Source organism: Anopheles cruzii, chromosome 3 (genome assembly GCF_943734635.1).
Source record: "Anopheles cruzii chromosome 3, idAnoCruzAS_RS32_06, whole genome shotgun sequence".
Classification (NCBI taxonomy): Eukaryota; Metazoa; Arthropoda; class Insecta; order Diptera; family Culicidae; genus Anopheles; species Anopheles cruzii.
The window spans coordinates 43,094,553-43,115,370 of NC_069145.1; the positions used below are offsets into that span (position 1 = coordinate 43,094,553).

Below are 20,818 nucleotides of genomic sequence, written 5' to 3' on the forward strand. Positions count from 1 at the left end.
CCACCACCAGACACCGGAGTCATCGCGTCAAGGTCCGTAAAGTTCGGTGCCCTTCTAAGCAGCCGCTCAAGGACGAGCCGGACCGGTTTCGGCTGCACACCGTTGACGACGTCACCGTTGCGGCTACCGTAGTAGTAGTAGTAGTAGTGGTGTTGGTGGCGATGGCGGCCACGTTGCATCTCGCGATAAAAAAGGCGCGCAAAACGGTTCCTCTCCGTTATCCTGTGTGACTTACCGGTAAAGCCGGAGGGAGCTCTCGCGGCGGCGGTTCACTCTCGGGCTCTCTTCGTCCGCAATGCACCGATTGCGGGGCGGGCGGCTTTGATAGTGTGACGTCCGCGCGCTGCTGCTGGTGTTGGTTCGGGCTCTGGTGCTGCTGCCGAACCACCGAACACGCTTCTGGCCGCTGGTCGCCGTGCAATAACAAACAGTTCAGTTTCAGGCGCCCGCCAAGTGCGAGCCCTCTCGGATGCGCCGCCTTTCGCCGCCCTCATCATCTGCTGCACCGCGCTCGTCGCCATTCGCCACCATTTTTCGTCAGTTCGTCAGCGCCATCCGACGGCGTGAAATGACCTACTCCGTGTAGAGTACTTTGTCGTTGGTCAAGGACGGGCGGCAAGTCGTTAGAGTTTGTGTTGTGTAGTCGTCGTCATCATCGCTGAACTTTCGGTTCCCGGTATCGGGCAGCCTGCATTTATCAAAGCAACCGACGCGTTGTAACCAAATCCCGACCGAATAGTGCATTTTATTGTTCTCTGCGAAGTGAAAGTCGATCGATCTTGAAAAGAGAAAAAGAAGAAGGAGCCACTGGCAAGATGAAACAGGAGCTAGCGATCGACGGAGATGCGTGGGTGGCGGAGACCAAGGAGACGGTCCAGGACATCCTGTTGGCCCAGCAGCCGACCGACTTCTGGCGGGCCGTTACCGTGGACGAGGTGTTCTGCGGTCCGGGCAGCCGCGAAGGCGACAACTACATGTCGATCATCAAGCGCGTGGTCGCGCACTGTTCGGTCAAGATGGGCGATGGCTCCGATCATGGTAAGTTCGATTCGAACGGAACTGAACCGGTGCGTGAAGTCAAACACTTAGCCAAGTTATTAAAAACTCTCATGCTCTTCTCGAACGATGAACATCAACACGAACGTCAATCTACACTGTGTTGTTCAGTGCAGTGCTTTACAACGTTTCTTTGAGCTTTCTCTTCTTTTTCATGGTCATTTATTGCTTTTTTGTCAATATTATTGGTCTGCAAACTGTGCCTCGTTTAAAGTGCTTGCCGGAACCAGACGTCACAATACTATTGAAATGTTAAATAACTCCGCTATTTGGTAGTCGATTTTGACAAATGAACAAGATTTATTTAGAGTATAGAGTGCCGTTTAACAAATTACTCAGATTACAATAATCGATCAAATGACCGCCTCCATTAAACACAAAAAAGCGGCTTTTTAGGGCATTTTTCATTGTATTTGACTACATTTCGGTAACAGACAACATAATAGCAGCAATTTCCGTTGTGATGTTAGCTTTCAGTTCTTCAATGGTCTTCGGTTGGCTGGCATAAACCTTACATTTCAAATAGCCCCTCAGAAAGAAGTCAGAAAGTTGTCAGAAGTTTGCCGTAAATTAAACCATGACTAAGACGGCACAGATTAACGTTTCAGAATTTGACTGATTTGTTGAAATCGACTGAAAAATGGCAAAGTTATTTAACATTTCAATAGTATGGGTCGTGATGGAACACCCTGTATTACCAGAACCGAGGAGCTGTTCGAATGATGGTCTTACGTTTTTGGCTTGTCGCAGTTCACTACTTCCGATATGAAATCGAAGCGGCGTTTGCTAATTTGGAGGGTTTACCAAATAGCTAATTCATGAATTTGTTAAGCCAACAGTCTTCTTAACAGATCTAATCATTCGAAGCCAGTTTTTTAACGTGCTATTTCGTAAACTATTTTTGGAGCTCGGTAGCTCTTCATTTGATGGATGGATTTCCATTAGAAATGTTAGAGGGAATGTTGAAGTTTCGTTCTGAATTGGTTGAAGTATAAATGTTTTAGTATAACGAATAGCTCACAACAAAGAACAATTCAGAATCTCTTCAGTTTTGTATGGGACTTTGTTAATGCTCTTTATCCGTGTCGTAAATTTATAATCCGAAGCGAACCGTCTATCAATGCAATGAGTCACCAAAGTTGTGTATGCCTGTATTCCGCTTACGAATCTAGAAAAAAACCGATTAAACTAAACTTAAACTTGCCCTCCTGTCGCATCGAACGAATCATTCGCCAGATTTTTCAATGTCACATTTGTTACGGTCGACGGGTGCCGAAAACTGGAACTGGCCGCGGCCACCGCCGCCGCGTAGTGTTAGTATGTTCCTCACCCACCACTGGCACACTAAGGCCCCGGCACTTGCGTATGCACCCACCCCTTAGTGCATCGCACGTATCGCACCCTCAGCGCACTCACGGCGTGCCTTGCCTACCTGCACACGTAGTAGAAGGTGGCCCTGTTCTAAGTTGAGCAATGACCGACCTTCACCCGAGCGGGGACGGGTGGTGCTGCATTCACCACCGCCGCATGCATTGCACTCTGTCTCACTCGCACACCTCGTTCGTCAGAATGCACTGCAAAGCGTTAGCGTCATCGCAATGGAGACGCCCGGTAGTTTGCTGTGCTCTTGCATTTTCTTCTCGCCGCAAAACGAAGAAAATGTTGGCACCAAATCGCGGTTGGAACGCCATTGTCCAAAGCGAGGAAGAGAGCTTTCACCGCTTTCCCGCACCACGTGTGTGTGTGTGCGTGTGCTAGTGTTTGTTTCGCCGTTTGCTTGGAGTTTCCGAAATCGATTATTTCGTGCCGCGACGTTGGCGTGGAAATGCATTTCAATGTCAAGTTCGGCGACCGCGAGGGTCGGTGGGGAGAAAAGCGATGATGCACCGAGCGCGCAGCACCGGATGTGGCGCCGGATGTCTTGCCGGATTCCTTGTTACAAATGGAACTCGCCGGCGGAAAAGTTTCCTAGAGTTTGGCAGCTTGAAAAATAGGGCTTCATTTGCACATTATCTTGTGATGCGTGGCCAAGAGAGCTGTGCAAACAATTGCTGGAAACCCACTGTACGCTGCACCGATCATCATTATTCACAGCGGCGGCTGTTGCGGCCGTTGACACGCCAAAACGTGGTCAACAAAAAAAAAACGGTAAACCTTGACCTATGTAGCTGCATGCAAAAAACGTGTCGAGCTTGCTGCAACGAAAGCGAAATATTGATCGGTGGCCTCTGCCTCTCTCTCTCTCTCTTTCACTCTCGCTTCTTAGTGGGTAAAGTGTGCAATATTTTATCGCTGACACCATAATCCGGGGCGTCCGGACTTCGCACCGAAGCGAGCGGATGTAGACGAACGGGTTTTGATAGCCCACGAAATTGATTCAAGGTTTTCTTTAACTAACCCACATCGAGGCCCATCATCGGCGAGACGAGGGCTCACTATCTGCCGGGGCTGGGCTGGGCAAACATGGGCCACAAAGAAAACAGGTTGACTGCGTATAATGCGCGCACGGTTTTCGGTTCACGGCACCGTGCTTCGGGCATATTTATACACCACCTTGAGCGATCGCCATCAATTTGGGTGAGCCTGTGAACTGTGTAAACAACCCTCTGGTGCACGGTGTGAAAGGCTGCACAAAGCGGTATTTCTGCCTCGTAACGGTTCCCGGAGACTTCTCCGTGGGGGCCTAAATCAGGTTTTGGTCACCAGGCTCAGCCTCAGCAGCCTGCGGAGGCGCAAGTGAGGCGAAGGCGAAAAGGGACACGAAAGGTCCTGACACCCCGCACCGTACCGACGATGTTCCGTTGCCTCTTCTAGACCGCGGGTGGGGTCTGGGTGAGGTAATACGTTTCTGCGCTTCGCGCCGGTGCGAACCCTTTCGCAATGCCCGATGCCTTGAATTTAATTGGCCCATGCACGACGATACATGCGGCGACACATGATCGACGGTACGATGGTACGTGATCATGAACCAGTCGAGATGTCATTGTTTCATTTTTTTCGTTCGCCTTTGCTTTGCGAGGAGTGCGTGTTCTTTTTTGACCGTTGTCATTTGGCATTCGAGAGTGGCATGTCAGTCAATGGTCCCGTGGTGCGTGATATATGTTGCCCTTATGGAATTATGTAACGATTAAACAATTGCACACGCAGCGGCTTACGCGATAATCTCGCCGAGGAAACTCGCTTTGCACGAGTAAGTTGCCGAATTCGGTTCGATTCATTAGCGGAAACATTAAATCTCGTCACGTAGCCCTGGTAAGTGATGTAAACTATATTGCAATCGAATTACGGCACCCGAAATCACTCAAAATGATAGATTACTAATGAAGGGGTCGGAATGAGACGGATTCGATCGCTGGTCACGCCAACACGGCATGGGGTGTTGGCGCACTATCTCGCAATAACTGTTGATGCCGGTTTTTTTGGCGATAGTGTCAATAGTAGTGTTTGTCTAACTATTTTTAAACTGATATGGTTTGTATTTTAAGCCTACAGGCTGCATTCCGCTTCTTAAATTTAATAGTTACGTATCTTTTTCAAAATATCATTGTCCAAAATATGCGTCTTATATCGGGCTTTGAACTTATTTTAATTTTTTGCTTTGGACTTTTGCTTTTGTTATTGACGGAACTCACGTGTGGAATGCCAAGATAAGTCGGACGGTGCTTGGCTCGAATTCTGGTTCAAGAATTTATGTTCATCGCTACTACTGCTGTCCATGACCAAAATTGTCTGTTTGTGCTATTCGCTAGCTTGACACCAATGGACCAACCAATAGTTGGTTCCAGATTTCTTCATATTTGTTCAAGTGTTGAAACCTCCACGACGAATTTGATCGGTTCAATTCAGACGTTCCCGGCTGGAAAAGAAAAACTCTACGAACGAAACTAACATTAGTTTGGTACATATCACACCGAATATCATTTTGTTGATGACAGATGATTGATCTCTTCCGCAGCTTTTACGATTTCGTTGATCTTCAAACGCCAGATCACGAACGATAACCGGCGCAAACTTTTCCGTTGCGATGCGGCCTTCGAGAGCGAGATAACAGCCTACACGTGCATCATTCCGGTGCTACAGAAGATAGCGCCCTACAAGCTGCCGTACCCGGATTGTCTGACCGCGGGTAGCGACGACCGGGGCGAGCGGGTTGTACTGAAGGATCTTACCACTCGCGGCTACAGCATGGTCGATCGGCGCGTCGGTCTCAGCTTCGTACACTGCAGCGCCGTCATAACGGTATTCGGCCACGGAGCAGTCCTCCTGCAAACCGCTAACCCGTTTTCTTTCTCTTTTCCATCTCTTCGACCGTAGGAGCTTGCCAAGTTCCATGCAACCTCGCTGGTGCTGAAGTTTGAGCACCCGGCACAGTACGCCACCGTGTGCGCGAAGGTGCGCGAGATTGTGTTCTGCCCGGAGGCAACCGAGTTCTACACACATTCCCTCGAGACGTCGCTCCGGGGTGCGGTGGACAGTTTGCGGTACAGTGACCGGGCGGGCGATCTGGAGCATCCGATCCAAGCGATCGAGCAGGGTCTGACCGGTCGGCTGTATCAGATCATGGCCGGGCTGGTGTGCGACCTGAAGGACGAATCGTGGAGCGTCATCTGCCACGGCGACACGTGGATTAACAATCTGATGTTCAGCTCCGATCTGCAGTCCGTCCGGTTGGTCGATCTGCAAACGATGCGCTGCACCACGCCCGTCATCGATATCCTGCATCTGCTGTACACCAGCACGGGACTCGAGCTACGCCAGAAGCACACCACCGATCTGCTGCTTCTCTACCGCCGAGAACTGCTAAAGGCACTCGCGCTGCATCTATCCACCGGGGAGCAGCAGGGACCGCGCCAACAGCAACTGCTACGCCAATTCGACGAGCAGTTCTCCTACGGCCGGTTGCGGGCCGAGTACGATCGGTGCATTCTGTACGGGCTCGGCATCGCCATGTGGCTGCTTCCGGCCGTTACGTTCAGCCCGAACCAGATACTCAACCTGGACGGGGTCACCATCAGCGATTTCAAGTCGAAAAACCACGAGAAACGCATCGCCCAGATGGTGTCGGTCGAGTACCACACGCGCATGCGTGACATTGCACTTGAACTGTACGATCAAGGTGCCCTGCAGCGACTCGCGCCATCCCAGTAGAGGGTGGCGAGGGTGGCGAACCGGGCCAATCGCGCGACCACGGCGGCGTAGGACGTGTGTCTCGCGCCGTGTACCAGAATCGAGCTTACGGCAACATGGAAAACGGGTTCAAGGGCTTTGTAGACGATGATGTTGTATCAGCGCGCTTGATAGTCGCATTGTGGCCACGCGTGCGATTGTTTGTTATGTTTACCCGGATAGTAATAGAAAAAAACACATACACACAGCAAGCAAAGGAAAAACATAGTTGTACGCGCGCGGCCATGCGGCGCGTCAGCGATCTGCTCTCTGCTTTTGCGATTATGCAACGGTCGGTCGAGCTAAAGCTTGGCCTGATCCCGCTAATCGGAGTGCTAGATGTAGGCTAGATGTGTTGGACCCCCTCCCAGCCGGTGTGGGGGGGTGATAAGCAACCGTAGGCCTGGATTGTTGTTTTATTCGTTTGCCACTGGCAAGTGCTTTTAAAAAAGTGGCCATTAGTGGCCGGGTTCTGCCTAGGCGCTTCCGTAAAGTCAGCCTGGGGCGGGTCACCAATAGTTGTGCCATTTCCATTTTAACACATTTCCCGAATCCCGGTCTGAAGCTCAAAAGAGTTGCTCTAGGATTAAGGGTTGAATTCCTTTCGAATGTTTCTTTTGATCATCGGCAGGCGGTTTCGATTTTCATTACCGCGCTAACCCGGTCAGCAGAGATAACGGGCGTAGTGTCCCATTTAGTCGGATTGCTCAGCTGAAGGTGACCACGGTAGCCGAACAAAATAGTGTACCACGCCGCGATTCGGACTGAACCGTTGTAATGCGATACGATCTTGCATTGAAACGTAAACATACGTGACCGAGACCCGTTCGCCAGAGTGGAATGCGCCATGTGAGCACTACTGTGCCGTACACCGAGGCACGGAAGGAAACTGGTGCCAGCTGGTGTAGAAGCTTCATTTCTGAGTTTTATAATCACGCCTTTTGTGTGATTTACGTACCTGTGCGCCGGCCTCGAGCCCACCCGAAGGGGGGAAAAGGCGGTTCGCACAACGGAAAACCTGTTGCTTTCCGCCAGCTTTTGTTTTATGTTTCATAGTTTTATTAACTCACTGCGAAAACTAGTTACCTATACAGATACGGGCCGGTCTTTAAACTAGTAAGATTGTTACAGTTATCGTTACAAATAAGAGCAAACAATACAAATCGGATGCACAATTCACGACCCCGAAGTTCGTTGGTTGTTTTCCCGCATTCTTACACGCTGTATTTATTGTAAGCGAAAAGAAATGTCACATTAAAAAAGCCGTTATTGTAAGGAAAGTAAAAAAAAAGGTAAACAAAACAACACAATTCGTCCATTAATGCAACACTTCTTTGTTCAGCATGCCCGGGTACAGGCGGAAAGGCAGCTGCTCCACTTGATTGAAACTCTCTTTGCCGTTCCATACTGTTGATGTCCTTTTTTCGTGTGTCCGATTCGATTCATAAAAAACCGCGAGGCCGGCAGCGACCAACTTATTAAGGTTCCTCGTAGAAGAAATACTGCCCAGCCCGCTTTTGCTCCACGTCCTGCAGAATTAGAAGAGGCCAGTTACATTACGTTCACAACAGTTCCCGTCCCTTCAGCCTTCCCGACACCTACCTTCACCGAGTGCAGTTTGTTGATTCTTGGCCGGAAATTGTTCGGATCGCGCCGGAATGTGATCTCTAGCAGCTCCAGGAACCGATTCATGCCGTTCAACAGCGACTGTGGCGTGTGGGCGGTGGTGTCGACCGACGGCTGGCCCTCGAACACAATCACCCGATCGGCCAGGTAGGTGGCCATAATAAAATCGTGCTCCACCACGAAGCCCGTCTTCTTGGCGTGTAGAATGTACCTGCGAACAGTAAAAATCCCGTAGTGTTCAGTATGCGGTGCATTCTCGACTTCCGAGAACCTACCTCTTGATAACCTTGGCCGCAATAAGACGCTGCTCCGAATCGAGATAGGCGGACGGCTCGTCAATTAGATAGACATCGGCCGGTTTGCCGAGGCAGAGGACGAGTGCAACGCGCTGCAACTCGCCCCCGGACAGGTTCTGCACCTCCTGGTCCATAATTTCCTCGATCTTGAGCGGCTTCATCACGTCCGCCATGAACTGTGGATGGATGTACGCGTCGCGGATCTTCTCGTGCAGCAGATAGCGCACCGTCGACTGGCTCTTCGGTGAGATCTTTTGCGGCTTATACGAAATGTTCAGCACCGGCAGCTTTTCCGATTCCTCGTCCGGTGTCAGGTTGCCGGCCAGCATGCGAATGAAGGTGGTCTTCCCTGTTCCGTTTTCACCCAGGAGCACCAGAATCTCGGAATCGCTAAACTGTCCATCGTTAACGGTGAGCGTAAACGAACCGAGCTTCTTCTTCATCGTCGGGTACACGTAGTGGCAAGTCCGCTTGATTTCCTCCTCCGATGCCGACTCGGACACCTTAAACGTGAGCGACTCAGTCCGGAACCGCATGTTCTCCGTGTGCACGTAGCCATCGAGGAAAATGTTGATGCCTTCCCGGACCGAGAACGGCATCGTGACCACACCGTAGCAACCGGGCACACCGTACAGGCAGCAGATAAAATCGGACAGATAATCCAGCACCGACAGATCGTGCTCGACGACAATGATGAATTTGTCCGGGTGAATGAGCGAGCGGATCGTCAGAGCACAGTTCAGACGTTGCTTCACGTCCAGGTATGAGGACGGTTCGTCGAACATGAAAATGTCCCCGTCCTGGATGCACACCATGGCGCACGCGAAGCGCTGTAGCTCTCCGCCCGAGAGCGCCTGGATTTCCCGGTCACGGATGTGCGTCAAATCGAGCATACCGCAGATCTCCATCTGGTTCTTACGCTCATCCTTCTTGTCCAGCAACGCCCCGAGCGTTCCTTTGATCGCCTTGGGAATCTGATCGACGTACTGCGGCTTGATCAGCGCCCGTAAGCTGTCCTCGAGGATCTTGGTGAAGTAATTTTGCAGCTCGTTGCCTCGGAAATGGGCCAGAATATCGGTCCAGTCTGGTGGTTCGACGTACCGGCCGAGGTTGGGCTTCAGTTTGCCGGCCAGAATCTTCAGCGCCGTCGACTTGCCGATACCATTCTGACCGACCAGTCCGAGCACTTCGCCGGGCCGAGGAATCGGCAGCCGGTGCAGCTTGAACGAGTTCTTCGAGTAGCGGTGCGTCGTGTGCTTGTCCAGGTTACTCGGGATGTTGATGATCGTGATCGCCTCGAACGGACACTTCTTAACGCAAATACCGCACCCGATGCACAGCTCTTCGGACAGCGTCGCGATCTTCGAGTCCATCGCCACCTCGATACAGAGCTTACCCATCCGCACTACCGGGCAGGACTTTTTGCACTCCTGCCGGCATCGCTTCGGTTTGCACTTGTCCGAGCTGACGATCGCGATACGCGTCTGCTTGTCCGTCTCTTCGGCCGCACGGTTTCGAGACATTTTCTGCAAAGAAATAATACAAAAAGTGACACGTCAATCAAGGTGATTAGGCAGGCAAAAACAGAACAGAACAGCTGCTCCTGACGGAACGGAACTTGGACCAGACGATGGTGTTCCTTGTAATGGTGTGTTTAACCTCAATGCACTCGCAGTTTGGCAAGTTGTTGAAAGAAACTCCGATACTGGGCACATCGTAATTTCATGCTCCTCTCTTTGCCCGATCTAAAACGAATACCGAACCGTATCAGTGAACGCAGGAAATGTTTGCTTACCTGTCGAAATTTGTGATTCCGGACAGAAATGAAGGGAAAGTTCGTGCGTGTCAGACGAGTTTTCGCTGCGAAAAGAACTGACAAAAGGAATGCAGTCGTCGCGTGCGTTACACACGTATGCACACAGCTGGTAGAGGGACAGAGAAACGACTGCTTCAGAGTGGGAGAGCACGTTCGATTTGACAGCTCTTCTCGACGACCTGTCAGCTCCGAAGGGCCTAGCGAAGACGGTCCAAAAATGGACACATGAAGAAAATTAAGAATAATATCCACCGATTGTTTATAGTGAAGCATGATTTCTACAGGTATGTGCATTTTGAATGCTGTTTCGAGGCCAAAACTTTGCAACAGGCTAGTAAAACCATGTTTCTAAGCCCCTTGAAATATTTCATCACCAGTAAGCTGGATGGCTACTCCGTCGGCAGGGCGTTGTATCCTTTCGTTGCTGTCACTTTGTTTCCGTGAACACGGCAATCAACCGTCAGAAAAACATTCCCCAAAATCTTGACTTCGTGTCGCGTAGCGAAAGGTGTGCGCGCGGTGAATACTCCAGTGCTTGTGTCGGGGACAATTAGGGATAAACATTCTGCATAAAATCAGGCTGCAGACATGGTAGAATCAAAGTCGCAAAATTCGGAAGTCGCCCAAGAAAATATTGATCCGAGCGAGGAAGAAATGGATACGGACGATGGGGCCGACGTTGCGGTGAAGATGTTTACGGTTGAAAGTGAGACATTGTGAGACCTCCAAATCGTCCTCGAAACTAATGAGCCCTTTGCGTCGTCCCTTCTGTCTCCGACCCATTTCCCTAGTTCTGCGTGTCATCAAGGACTTGCAACTACAGCACGGTCTTCGGCATGGGGACTTCCAGCGCTATCGGGGCTACTGTTCGCGACGCCTGAAACGGTTGAGGAAAACGCTGAACCTGCCGCAAGGCGACCGGCGCCACTACAAGAAGCGCGACGTGACGCTGGTCAACCTCCTGGTGGTGCCTACCTCGTCCTGCAAGCTGCACATTCCGCTCATGCTCGCGGAACGGGCCTGGTCCTACGCGATGCAACTCCGCCAGGAGTCGAACACCGAGCTTCGCAAACGTTACCATCTAATCCAGAAACTGCGCAAGGCGTGCGGTTACGCGCTGCAGCTTCAGGCGCTCTGCGCGTCCGATCATTGTGACGCGCGCACGAAGCTCGAATCGGAGGCGTACTCCGCCTGGATGCATGGATCGCTGCACTTCGAGCTGGGCCTGTGGCAGACGGCGGCCGAGAACCTGAAAAAAGCGCAGGTAATCTACGAGAACCTCGCCCAGGCAATGCCGGAAGAGGAACAGGCCCTGTACCGGGCGAAGGTGGAGGAACTGAAGCCGAGCCTGCGCTACTGTGCGTACAACGTGGGCGAAAACGCATCGGTAAACGATCTGCTGGAGATGCGCGGCCAGTCCGGACTGCTCGGTAGTTTGGGCAATCTGGTGGCACAAACGAAGGCGGAAAGTATGGACGCGTTCCAGATGACGGAGTGGCGCGGCCGAAGTGTGACGGTGCGCCCGGAAAAGGTCCGCCTGTTCCTTTTGAGCACCCAAGAACTGGGCAAGAGCATCGAAAAGGCCAAGGATGTGCCGGCAAAAATCGAGCTGCTCGAGACGGTGCTGATCGATTGCAAGGACTCGATTGCAGCGATCAAAGAGGAAATCAAATCGGATCCCAAACTGCGGCCCTTGGAGCGCAGCACCGACGGGGGTCCGGGGTTGATTGGCATTCAGTATCTGCTGGCGTACATGTCGTACACCCGCCTGAAGCTTACGCTCGATCGCAACCTATTTCTGGTGGCGCAAGCCAAACAAACGCTGGACGATCCTAACATAGCCGAAAAGGGAACCAGCGGTGGCTTGGTACCCGGAGCGACGGCTGGCAAAAAAAGCAAACCGCAGGACCTGTCCCGGCTGTACGAAATCATCCTGCAGAACGTCACGGAAATGCAGCAGCTGGCGGGCATGGAGAGCGATGCTGGCTATCAGGCGGAAATGGAAGCACTTTCGCTGTCCTTCCGTGCGTTCCGTTGCTATTACATCGCGCTCACGCTTGTGGCCATGAAGCGATGGCGGGAAGCGGTCGCCATGTACGAGCGATCGCGCAAGTACGCCAGCGACGCGATCGGTGCCAAAGCGGTGAGCTCCGATTTCGATTTGCGTCCAGAGCTGCAGCAACTGGTGGCCACAATCGAGGGCTGCAAGTTCTCGGCGCACGCCTACAGCGTGCTGGAGGATGACGGATCCGAAGACTCGGTGCTGTACGGCAAGACCCTGAAATCGTCGAAACCTCTGTACGACCGGTTGTCGCACTACAAGGAGGACGCCACGCTCAACTCGCGCAACCCGAACGTGTTCAAGCTGGTGCCGGAGATGGAACCGATCGCGGCGAAACCGCTGTTCTTCGACCTGGCGCTCAACTTTGTCGAGTTTCCTTCGCTCGAGGATAAGGTGGAACAGAAGGCGGCCGGTGGAAAAGGTACCACGGCCGGTATGTCCGGTTTCGTGAAAGGGCTGTTCGGGTGGGGAGGTGGCACCGGAAACTAGGGGGGGCGGACTACGGCGCGTCAACATTGTTTCTTTCAATTGTTTATTTTTGATGTTTCTTCATTCGCTTTTTACTTTACTTTGGGATTGATGTCACTGACAAGTTCCGGAGCCGTATGATATGTGGGCCGCAGAAGGCAACTTACAACATAAATATAATCAACCATATTCAAATAGAGTGCGGAGCGGAGTTGATTTCACTGATAAGATATCCGAAACGAGTTTCGCTTGTCAACACCTGTCACCGTCGAATTGAAAGCGGTTCCGTTTCCCACACATCTCCCCCCCGGGGGTGGGTGGTCACATGCGCAGTTCACATTCTTCGCATGGCCGCCACCGTCGACAATGTCATTTCCCGTACCTAACCCGTAGATTTTCGTATGTTTATCAACAGACGTCCATTTTCACCACGGACACCGAGCAAAAAAAAGGAGGATGCGCTCCAACTCGAGGGACCCATTTCGAGTGGTGACTTTTTACCCCCCACATCTTTAGTTCCCAGTCAGTAACGGACGTGGATGCGTCGTGTTTTACCAGGTGGCAGTGACATGGCAGAAGCCTGATCCCGTCCACAGTGCAGGAATGTAGAGATCCCTTTTTGGTGCACTGGAGCTGGTTTGCAAGCTCCAAATAGGGCTTGGGATCGCTGCTTTTCCAAAGTGTTGGCTTTTCCGTTGGGTCCGGATGTGCGATAGAGGTTAGGGGTACAGTTTTTGCAGGATTTGCCAACGAAAAGAAAAAAAAAACACGGAAAGACGCAAACGCAGCGTCACATATGTTAGTGAAAAAGGCACCTTCACGGTGAGCTGAGACGGGTCCTTGGTCACACGAGGGCACGGTAGAAGTGTTCCGACCATATTGTGCGGTGGTTCGCACCCGTAGAGCGTGTGGAGTGAAAAGTCTTTTAATCCCACGTTAAGGCTCCATCAACCGAAGGAGCGAGGGGCAAAGTCACGCACGTGGCTGTCGGAGTGATTTGTGAACGGTGGTACCTCACGGGTTCCCAGGGACGGCTCCCAAGTTGGTGCGTTTGCTGACCACGCTCGTGGCGGGCCGGAAGCGAGCGGGAGCGGTACAGGCGGCCACAATGGAGCTAATTCGGAAGAAGATGAAACCGTACCAACCGTCGGAGCAGCTGGTGGTGCGCGACAGCGTCAGCCTCAGCATGGACGAGGATCTGAGCGACGACGTGGAGGACGAGGTATTCATTCGGGACGGGCGCACCTGCCGGACGTACGAGGACCGGGGAGCCCAGCGGCCACTGATGGCACCGAGGCGCAAGCACGGTAAAGCAACAAGTGGCAACGGTGGCTGCGGCGGTGGCGGCGATGGTAGCGACGGAAATGGCGTTGGAAGTGTCCTTGGCCTCGGCGGCCGCTCTTCCAGCCCCATCCACAAGAAGTACCGCCGCCGGAAGTGCTGGAGTTGCTGCGAACCTTTCTGTTACGGGCTTGCGGCTGTCACGGTCCTTATTGGTAAGCCTTGTTGTGTAAGAGAGAAAGAGAGCGAGAGAGGCAGAAAATGTATGCATGTGTGTGTGTGTGTTATCTGCACAATAAGCGCGCAATTTACACTATGCCAATGTAAGAAAAAAAATGTGGGATAATAACAACCCCGAGCCACTAATGGCTACGAGAACCATACGTTGGTGCAGGAATTGATGAGTTCACTGCCGTGGAAAAAACGCACGAAACACCATCACAACGTAGGAGTGTAAATGGCTCAAGTGCGTTGTGCCTCTGCTTCTCACTGCCTGTTAGTTTTAATGAGTTTATGAATTATTGACACCTTCCTACCTGGGAAGATATGCGAGGATCTTGGGAACTACTTTCTCGCCGGATGTGTTTACCCTTTTCACCCACGAGTTAGCCTGAGATCTGCGTTGTTTCTTGAAGCAACAGGGGGCGTTACGCCAACTCGTTCGTTCGGTCCCAACTTGGATCCTTGCAATATGTGCTAATATTATTCGAAAAAGTTGTTACAAACTTTTGTTTCTGTTTGAATTATCCATCAAATTATCCACATTTATCCATGTTTGAACCATCACATGTTTGAATCAAATCTAGCAAAATAGTTTCTCTTTCTGAGAAGGAAACAAGGAAACAACCCTTTCTAACAATGCCATTCGCCACACAAATCACTATAGACAATGCATGTAGAGACTTTTACTGTTGACTTGTCTCCTTAAATTAAATTCTTGTTTGTACAGTTTATTGTATTTGTTGGAAGGATGACGTTGCGGAGGTTAAACGTATTTTGGTACGTTGACAAAAACACGTCAGTAAATCGTTCTAGAAGGCAATCAATCGCCTGATCCAGCCTATTGAGGATCTCGTACTTTCTCAAACATTCTGTGGAATAATGCGCAACAAGAATGTTCACTAATCATTAAGGAGTAAAACAATCACAGCGTTGAAATAAAATAAGCTTACTCACGCTTAGATACACCAGTCATGGCTGTGTCATGCATGTTTCTCCTTTTATCAGCCATTGTTCACAACGTTATTATTGTCATCAAAACGAAAAATCGAGTTCAGCGCTGGCATTAATCAAGTTGCTGCTGTGGGTATACTTACAGCGTAGTTAGTATACCTAGAGCCAGAAGTGGCTCGCCCGTAAATCATCCGTTTCGCTGCACCGATTAATTGGTTTCTATGCGAAATACATCAGTTCAACATCCGTTCAATAAATTGAAAAATGATACTGACTAGAGGAGGATACTAGTTTTGTAGACACTTCAACCACCATCAATCGGCTCCGCATTAAATCAGAACTTTTTTTCCAGGATTGATCGTGCTGGCTGCGCTGTTGTTGACCGCTTTCCCACAGCCGTTGCAGAAAATCAAGATATGGTTTCACAAAGAGTCAACCTTCGGCAGCGCCATCATGCGGGACAAGTTCAGCAACCTGATGTACACGGCCGACGGTAGCGCGGTCTACGGCGTGGGCAACGGATCGCTGGAGGTGGTGCCCTGCACGCGCATTACCGTACAGAACGTGTGGACGCGGGTCATTGCGAGGGTCAACAGCGAAAGTCCCGTCCGCAAGCTGGACGTGAACGGCGACGGCGCGGAGGACGTCCTGGTCGGGTACGGCATCGACGAGTTGATCGATGACGGCATCCGGAGTTACATTCCGCAGTGTACATCTCGCAAAACGGGCATCACCGATCTTTGCGGTGGTGGACTGATGGCACTAGACGGAAGGACCGGATCGACTCTCTGGCAACGTTGGACCTCGTTTACGATCTTCTCACTGCAGTGCTCCGGAATCGACATCAACTCGGACGGATCGGCGGACTGTGTGGCGGCCGGACGCGGTGGCCTCATACTGGCCATCGACGGCCGCAATGGACACATTCTGTGGGAACTGAAAGATTACTCCGATCTCGAGAGCTACGCCGAAATCAGTATCGATCTGTACACGATCAACGTGATTCGTGACGCGAATGGGGACGGCATCGCCGACATTGTAGCGGTACACGTGGAGGAAACGCAACGAGCGCACGGTGGCCATATCAAGCTGATCTCCGGAGCGACCGGTGCGATCGTGCGCAGCATCCCGACACCGTTCCGCGAGGAGATGTTTGTGCCGATTCAGGTCCTGCGGAAACCGGATGCCACGGATGCATTACTGGTGGTAACCGGCGGTCAAAACTCGCCCGGTGGCGTGTACGTGCTGCAGCTGGCCAATCTTATGAAGTACCCGGGCGAGAGTGCTTTCGAGCCTATCGTCAGACTCGAATCGTCCGGGTTCATGGTGCCGGCGGTGCTGACCGATCTAAACGGTGACTCGATGGAGGACATTGTGGTCAGTTCGTTCAACTCGACCGTGTTCGCGTTCGACGGCGCGAATCGGACGCTGCTTTGGTCGTACACGATCCCCGACTCCGAGAGCGTGAGCTCGATCGTGCCCGGGCACTTTGACCACGACAATGTGACGGACTTTATGGTCAAGTACAACACGGGGCCTGGATTCCCGATCTACTACTACTCACAGACGGCGCTGATCAACGGCACGAACGGGAAACCGTTCCTGGACGCACCCATCAAAGACGCCGGGGGATCGAACGGGTTGCTCGGAGGTTTGGCACTGTCCCAGACTGGTGGCGGAGACTTCTTCCTTCACTGGCAGATGCAGTGCCGCAATCACACCGCCGACACCACGGACGAATACCAATTCATTCCCGGTAGGCTCGCCGACTCGGAGTGCCGGAGTGGGAACGATCTCACTGATTCCCTTTCTTCCCTACAGAGAGTGACGTTATCCAGCAATCACGTGCCGACACCTGCGTGCTGCGCTACAACCAATCGTCGATCCTGAAGCTGTACGCCATCACGCGCCACGTGGAGCCCCCGGGAGCGGTGATTTTCTCGTCAGACGACCTGAACATTCGCTTGAACGAAACCGGATCGTCCGTGGCGGATCCGCCGGGCAGCGTTGCACCGATGAAGCATCCCAAGATGAAGCTGAAGGGACGCAACGATGGCCAGAGTAGTGCCGCGTCACGGAAAGCTTCCATCGAAGCCCCGACTTCCGGTGGTCAACCAGGGCGGGCCGGAGATGTTCGGATGGACAAGAAGTTGGCTCCTGGGCGGCTGGCTGGGCCGCAATCGATCGTACCGAATGAAGGAGTGATGGTCGAGGGTCCAGGACGCACGGTGGATGCTTCCGATCGACAAAAGTTAGCTTCCCGCCCGAAGTTGGACATGGCGCAATCCATCGACACGCTGGCGCAAGAGGAAGCCAAGCGGCAGGAGAAGCTGGCGCTCAACAACGTCTACAAGAAGTACATTTACAATGCGAACGATAACACTGACCGGGAACCCGGAGACGAGATGGAGGCTGCCGGTGCTAGAGAGCGCACTGGTCAGGTAGATGACCGTAAACCCTATATCTATCTGCCGTACGATCAATTCGAATCTGACTCAGTAAGTTTTGATTCTCTCTGCATATGACAAGAGGTTTCACATTGCCTGCTACAACACTTTCTTCTTGACCAGGCAAATCCTTTTTTGACCAATCAAATTCCTCAACCTGCCGCCGGAGACACGCTGGACTATGACTACGGTGCGTCACCAGTGGAGGACGATGGAAGGCCGCTGCCCGGTTACCAGCGACCACGCTACCGTGGTTCATCCGGATCCCACTACCCCACTGGTGGGCGAGACGTTCGGAGCAAGTTTGGTGTTTTCGGTAGGCCCGGTAGAGCCGGTATCTGTTGAGTTGAACACAAAGTACATCCTCGTTTCGTTTTCGGTCCCACAGACGACATCGACTTTCACGATTCACAATTTCACGATCCATCGCTGGACGAACAAGTATACAACGAGTCCAATCCCAACTCGCAGATCGTGAAGAAAGTGTTGCTGAACGATGAAATCGTAGACGAAATGAAGAACGCCGATCCGGGAAGCAAGGGCTCGAAGGAGACGCTTTGGGATTTGGAGATGGAAAAGGAGGCAAAGGAGGCCATGAATGGTGCGGCAATTCAATTCGAATCTAGCGTTATTTTGGCATTACATTTCGCTTCCTTCCATTATTTTGCAGATCCGAATGCGATGAACTACGAGTATTCCAACAAGGCCAGACGGCAGACCGGAGCAACTGCCAGCGTTAAGGGGCCTTCGGCCTCGACGAGCTCAGCCATGCCCTCTTTCGTAAGCTCCTCACAGGCTACTCTTACCGTACCGAACGAAAACATTCTTCCATCGATCGCGTCAACCGGTGTGCTGTTGAAGCCGATCGCTAGCTCACCGGTCGCCTCGCCAGCGCCACCGACCACGGGATCCACCATCGATTACGTGTTTGTGATGAACATTCGAGAGTCCGAGGCGTATCCACCGCTGTTCCTCGACTCCGATCTCAGCTGTATCCAGGAGAAGCTTCAAGCGTATCGCACGTACCGCAACGAGGACATGTTGCAATTGGAGAAGAAATTTCTGGCCCAATGCCTGACCGCGCGAGTCCCCAATCTTCAGCCCGCCTACCAGCGCTACGAAACGCAGATCATTGTCGCGCGGCTCGAGATCGGATGTTCCTGCAGTGCGGAGTTGGATCCGGCGCGTGAGATGTGCTCGCAGCTTCACAGCTACGAACAGCAGCGCTGGACGCAGTACATGGGCAACGAGGGCGATGGTCGCTACTGAGACCGTGCCGGTGAACCGGAAGAGATCAAATAAGATTCCGGTTGGTGGTGCGGGTGCGTGTATCTTTCTTTCACAATTCTTTCTTCAAACTCAATCAGACTCCATAGAAGAATACCGGTGGTGGAATCCTTGAAGTTTGCAGGCTTTTTTTGACGGCCAAACAAGCACGACATAGACGATCCCATTTCCTTGGCAGCTTAATAGGCTAAAATGCAGTTTTGAGAGATCATTGAGGGAAAGGAGTGTTAGGACCCACCAAAGAAGCGCAGCTACACACGATATCGATGTGCATACACGAGCGGCAAGACAAATCTCTTCACATTTAATCCTAAGCAGCAGCAGCGAGCAAGTTTCACATGCAGCCAAACATGCTGACTATCATTTATAATCAATCTCCAAAAATATTATAACATGTGTGGGTAGGATGAACGGCAGCTCGCGAGGACAGTGCAACAAAATTTTTGGTGGTGGAAAATAGGAGAACCATTCGCAGGGGAAGAATCGAGTGTGTAAATATATCATCAGGATTGGAGGAAGAAAATCGCAATTTGCGCATTGTTTTGGGCGAAAGAAATCAACATCCGTGCTCCGTTGTGTTACACGTTTGCGCTTATATTGTAATCGAATCTGTGTTCCGACCGAGTCGCGAAGAAAAACCAAACCGTCGAAAACGCCAGAAATGAACAAAACCAACCGGTGCGCCCTACTTTTTAACAACCTGAATGACATCCTCGTCGCTCATGACGTGCGAGATGCCAACCCGCTGCGGCGAGTACTTGGTCGAGGTACCCCATACAAGCGCATACTTGAACGCGGCGGCCAGTGTGCGATGGATGGCATGGCACACGTGCTCCACCGAGACGCCCTGTAACAAAAAGAGAACGAGAGAGAGAGAGAGAGAGCTATGATGCGAATCCGGGAATACGCAGATTAATCCGATGTGGACGCACCTTGCGCAAGATGAGACCGTCATCAAAGTCGGGCGGCGCTCCCGGTTTCTTGGTGTATACGCGAATCAACTGCAGGTGTTCCCACAGTACCTCGAGCAAGTAGTCCAGATTGAGGTGCATGTTGCAGCTAACGACGACCGAGAAGGGTTGGCGAGCCAGCCGATCCACTTCCTCGATCGAGATCTGATCGATCTTGTTGTACACGTAGATACACGGCACGTAGATTCGGTTGCCGGTCACCACGTCGATGAACTCGTCCTCGGTGCAGTCCTCCCGGAACAGCACCTCCGCGTTGAAGATTTTGAATGAGTGCAGTATCGTTTGGACCATCTTTTCGTTGCATCGCGTCAGCGTGCAGGTGGCGTTGAAGCTAAGGCCGCCGCCCTTCTTGATCTTGAAGTAGATGTTCGGCTTCCGTTTGTTTAGCCGCAGGCCGACCGACTCGAGCTCGTACTCGAGCAGATCGCGGTGCACGTTCGGCTTCGTTGCGTCTAGCATCATCAGCACCAGGTCGGCGGTGCGTGCTACCGCTATCACCTGCCGGCCGCGGCCTTTACCTTGCGACGCCCCCTCGATGATACCGGGCAGATCGAGCAGCTGTATGTTGGCGCCCTTGTAGTCGATCACACCCGGGATGCACGTTAGCGTGGTGAACTCGTAGTTGGCCGCTTCGCTCTCGGTTTTGGTCAGCGTCGACAGAAGGGTCGATTTGCCGACGGACGGGAAACCGATCAGCGCGATACGCGCATCTCCCGACTTGAGCACATCGAACCCTTCGCCCTTCTCGCCCTTTTTCGACGGTTCCAGCAGTTGCGAGCGGTACTTGGCGAGTTTTGCTTTCAGCAACCCGAGATGATACTCCGTCGCTGGAATGACCGGAAACGTGACAAACCGCGCTCTGTCTTTTTCATCAAAAACTGTCCGCCACACGTACCTTTATTTTTCTGTGTTTTGGCAATTTCCTTCTCGATGTCGGAGATCTTATCGAGGATACCCATGATGACGGTGAGTTTGGGAGACTCCTTCTTCTCTAATTGGCTATCACAGCGAAGATCTTTCTAAATCTCACCAATTTCTGGGTGACCAGGTTGTTAGTCGATGACCGTCGGAGCTACAGGCGACGGAGTTGCGGTTTTGCAATACGGACAACACCATCGGTATCTCGGACAGCGGCACAGCGATTCAATGTGATTTCCTTCCGATGTCGA

General features: G+C 52.0%; 5 protein-coding genes across 5 annotated transcripts; 3 read left to right on the top strand and 2 right to left on the bottom strand.

Annotated features, from left to right (window-relative positions):
- Positions 1-815: 815 nt before the first annotated feature.
- Positions 816-7,493, top strand: LOC128270449 (uncharacterized). Its single transcript, XM_053007846.1, has 3 exons — positions 816-1,038; positions 5,012-5,295; positions 5,371-7,493. The coding sequence occupies exons 1-3, from the start codon at positions 816-818 to the stop codon at positions 6,202-6,204; spliced, it is 1,341 nt and encodes a 446-aa protein (XP_052863806.1). The 3' UTR covers positions 6,205-7,493.
- LOC128275490 (protein Pixie) lies at positions 7,392-10,049 on the bottom strand. The gene is made up of 4 exons (XM_053014007.1): positions 9,940-10,049; positions 8,124-9,670; positions 7,825-8,059; positions 7,392-7,751 (listed from the first exon to the last, which is right to left on the bottom strand). Exons 2-4 carry the CDS (start codon positions 9,665-9,667, stop codon positions 7,701-7,703), a joined length of 1,830 nt encoding a protein of 609 aa, XP_052869967.1. The 5' UTR covers positions 9,668-9,670; positions 9,940-10,049; the 3' UTR covers positions 7,392-7,700.
- Positions 10,050-10,548: 499 nt separating this feature from the next.
- LOC128272293 (signal recognition particle subunit SRP68) lies at positions 10,549-12,690 on the top strand. Its single transcript, XM_053010072.1, has 2 exons — positions 10,549-10,666; positions 10,752-12,690. The coding sequence occupies exons 1-2, from the start codon at positions 10,549-10,551 to the stop codon at positions 12,509-12,511; spliced, it is 1,878 nt and encodes a 625-aa protein (XP_052866032.1). The 3' UTR covers positions 12,512-12,690.
- Positions 12,691-13,598: 908 nt separating this feature from the next.
- On the top strand, positions 13,599-19,172 carry LOC128275644 (uncharacterized). The gene is made up of 6 exons (XM_053014220.1): positions 13,599-13,986; positions 15,297-16,700; positions 16,766-17,442; positions 17,515-17,707; positions 17,780-17,992; positions 18,062-19,172. Exons 1-6 carry the CDS (start codon positions 13,599-13,601, stop codon positions 18,658-18,660), a joined length of 3,474 nt encoding a protein of 1,157 aa, XP_052870180.1. The 3' UTR covers positions 18,661-19,172.
- On the bottom strand, positions 18,892-20,796 carry LOC128275645 (developmentally-regulated GTP-binding protein 2). Its single transcript, XM_053014221.1, has 3 exons — positions 20,545-20,796; positions 19,611-20,476; positions 18,892-19,525 (listed from the first exon to the last, which is right to left on the bottom strand). Exons 1-3 carry the CDS (start codon positions 20,606-20,608, stop codon positions 19,364-19,366), a joined length of 1,092 nt encoding a protein of 363 aa, XP_052870181.1. The 5' UTR covers positions 20,609-20,796; the 3' UTR covers positions 18,892-19,363.
- Positions 20,797-20,818: the final 22 nt, after the last annotated feature.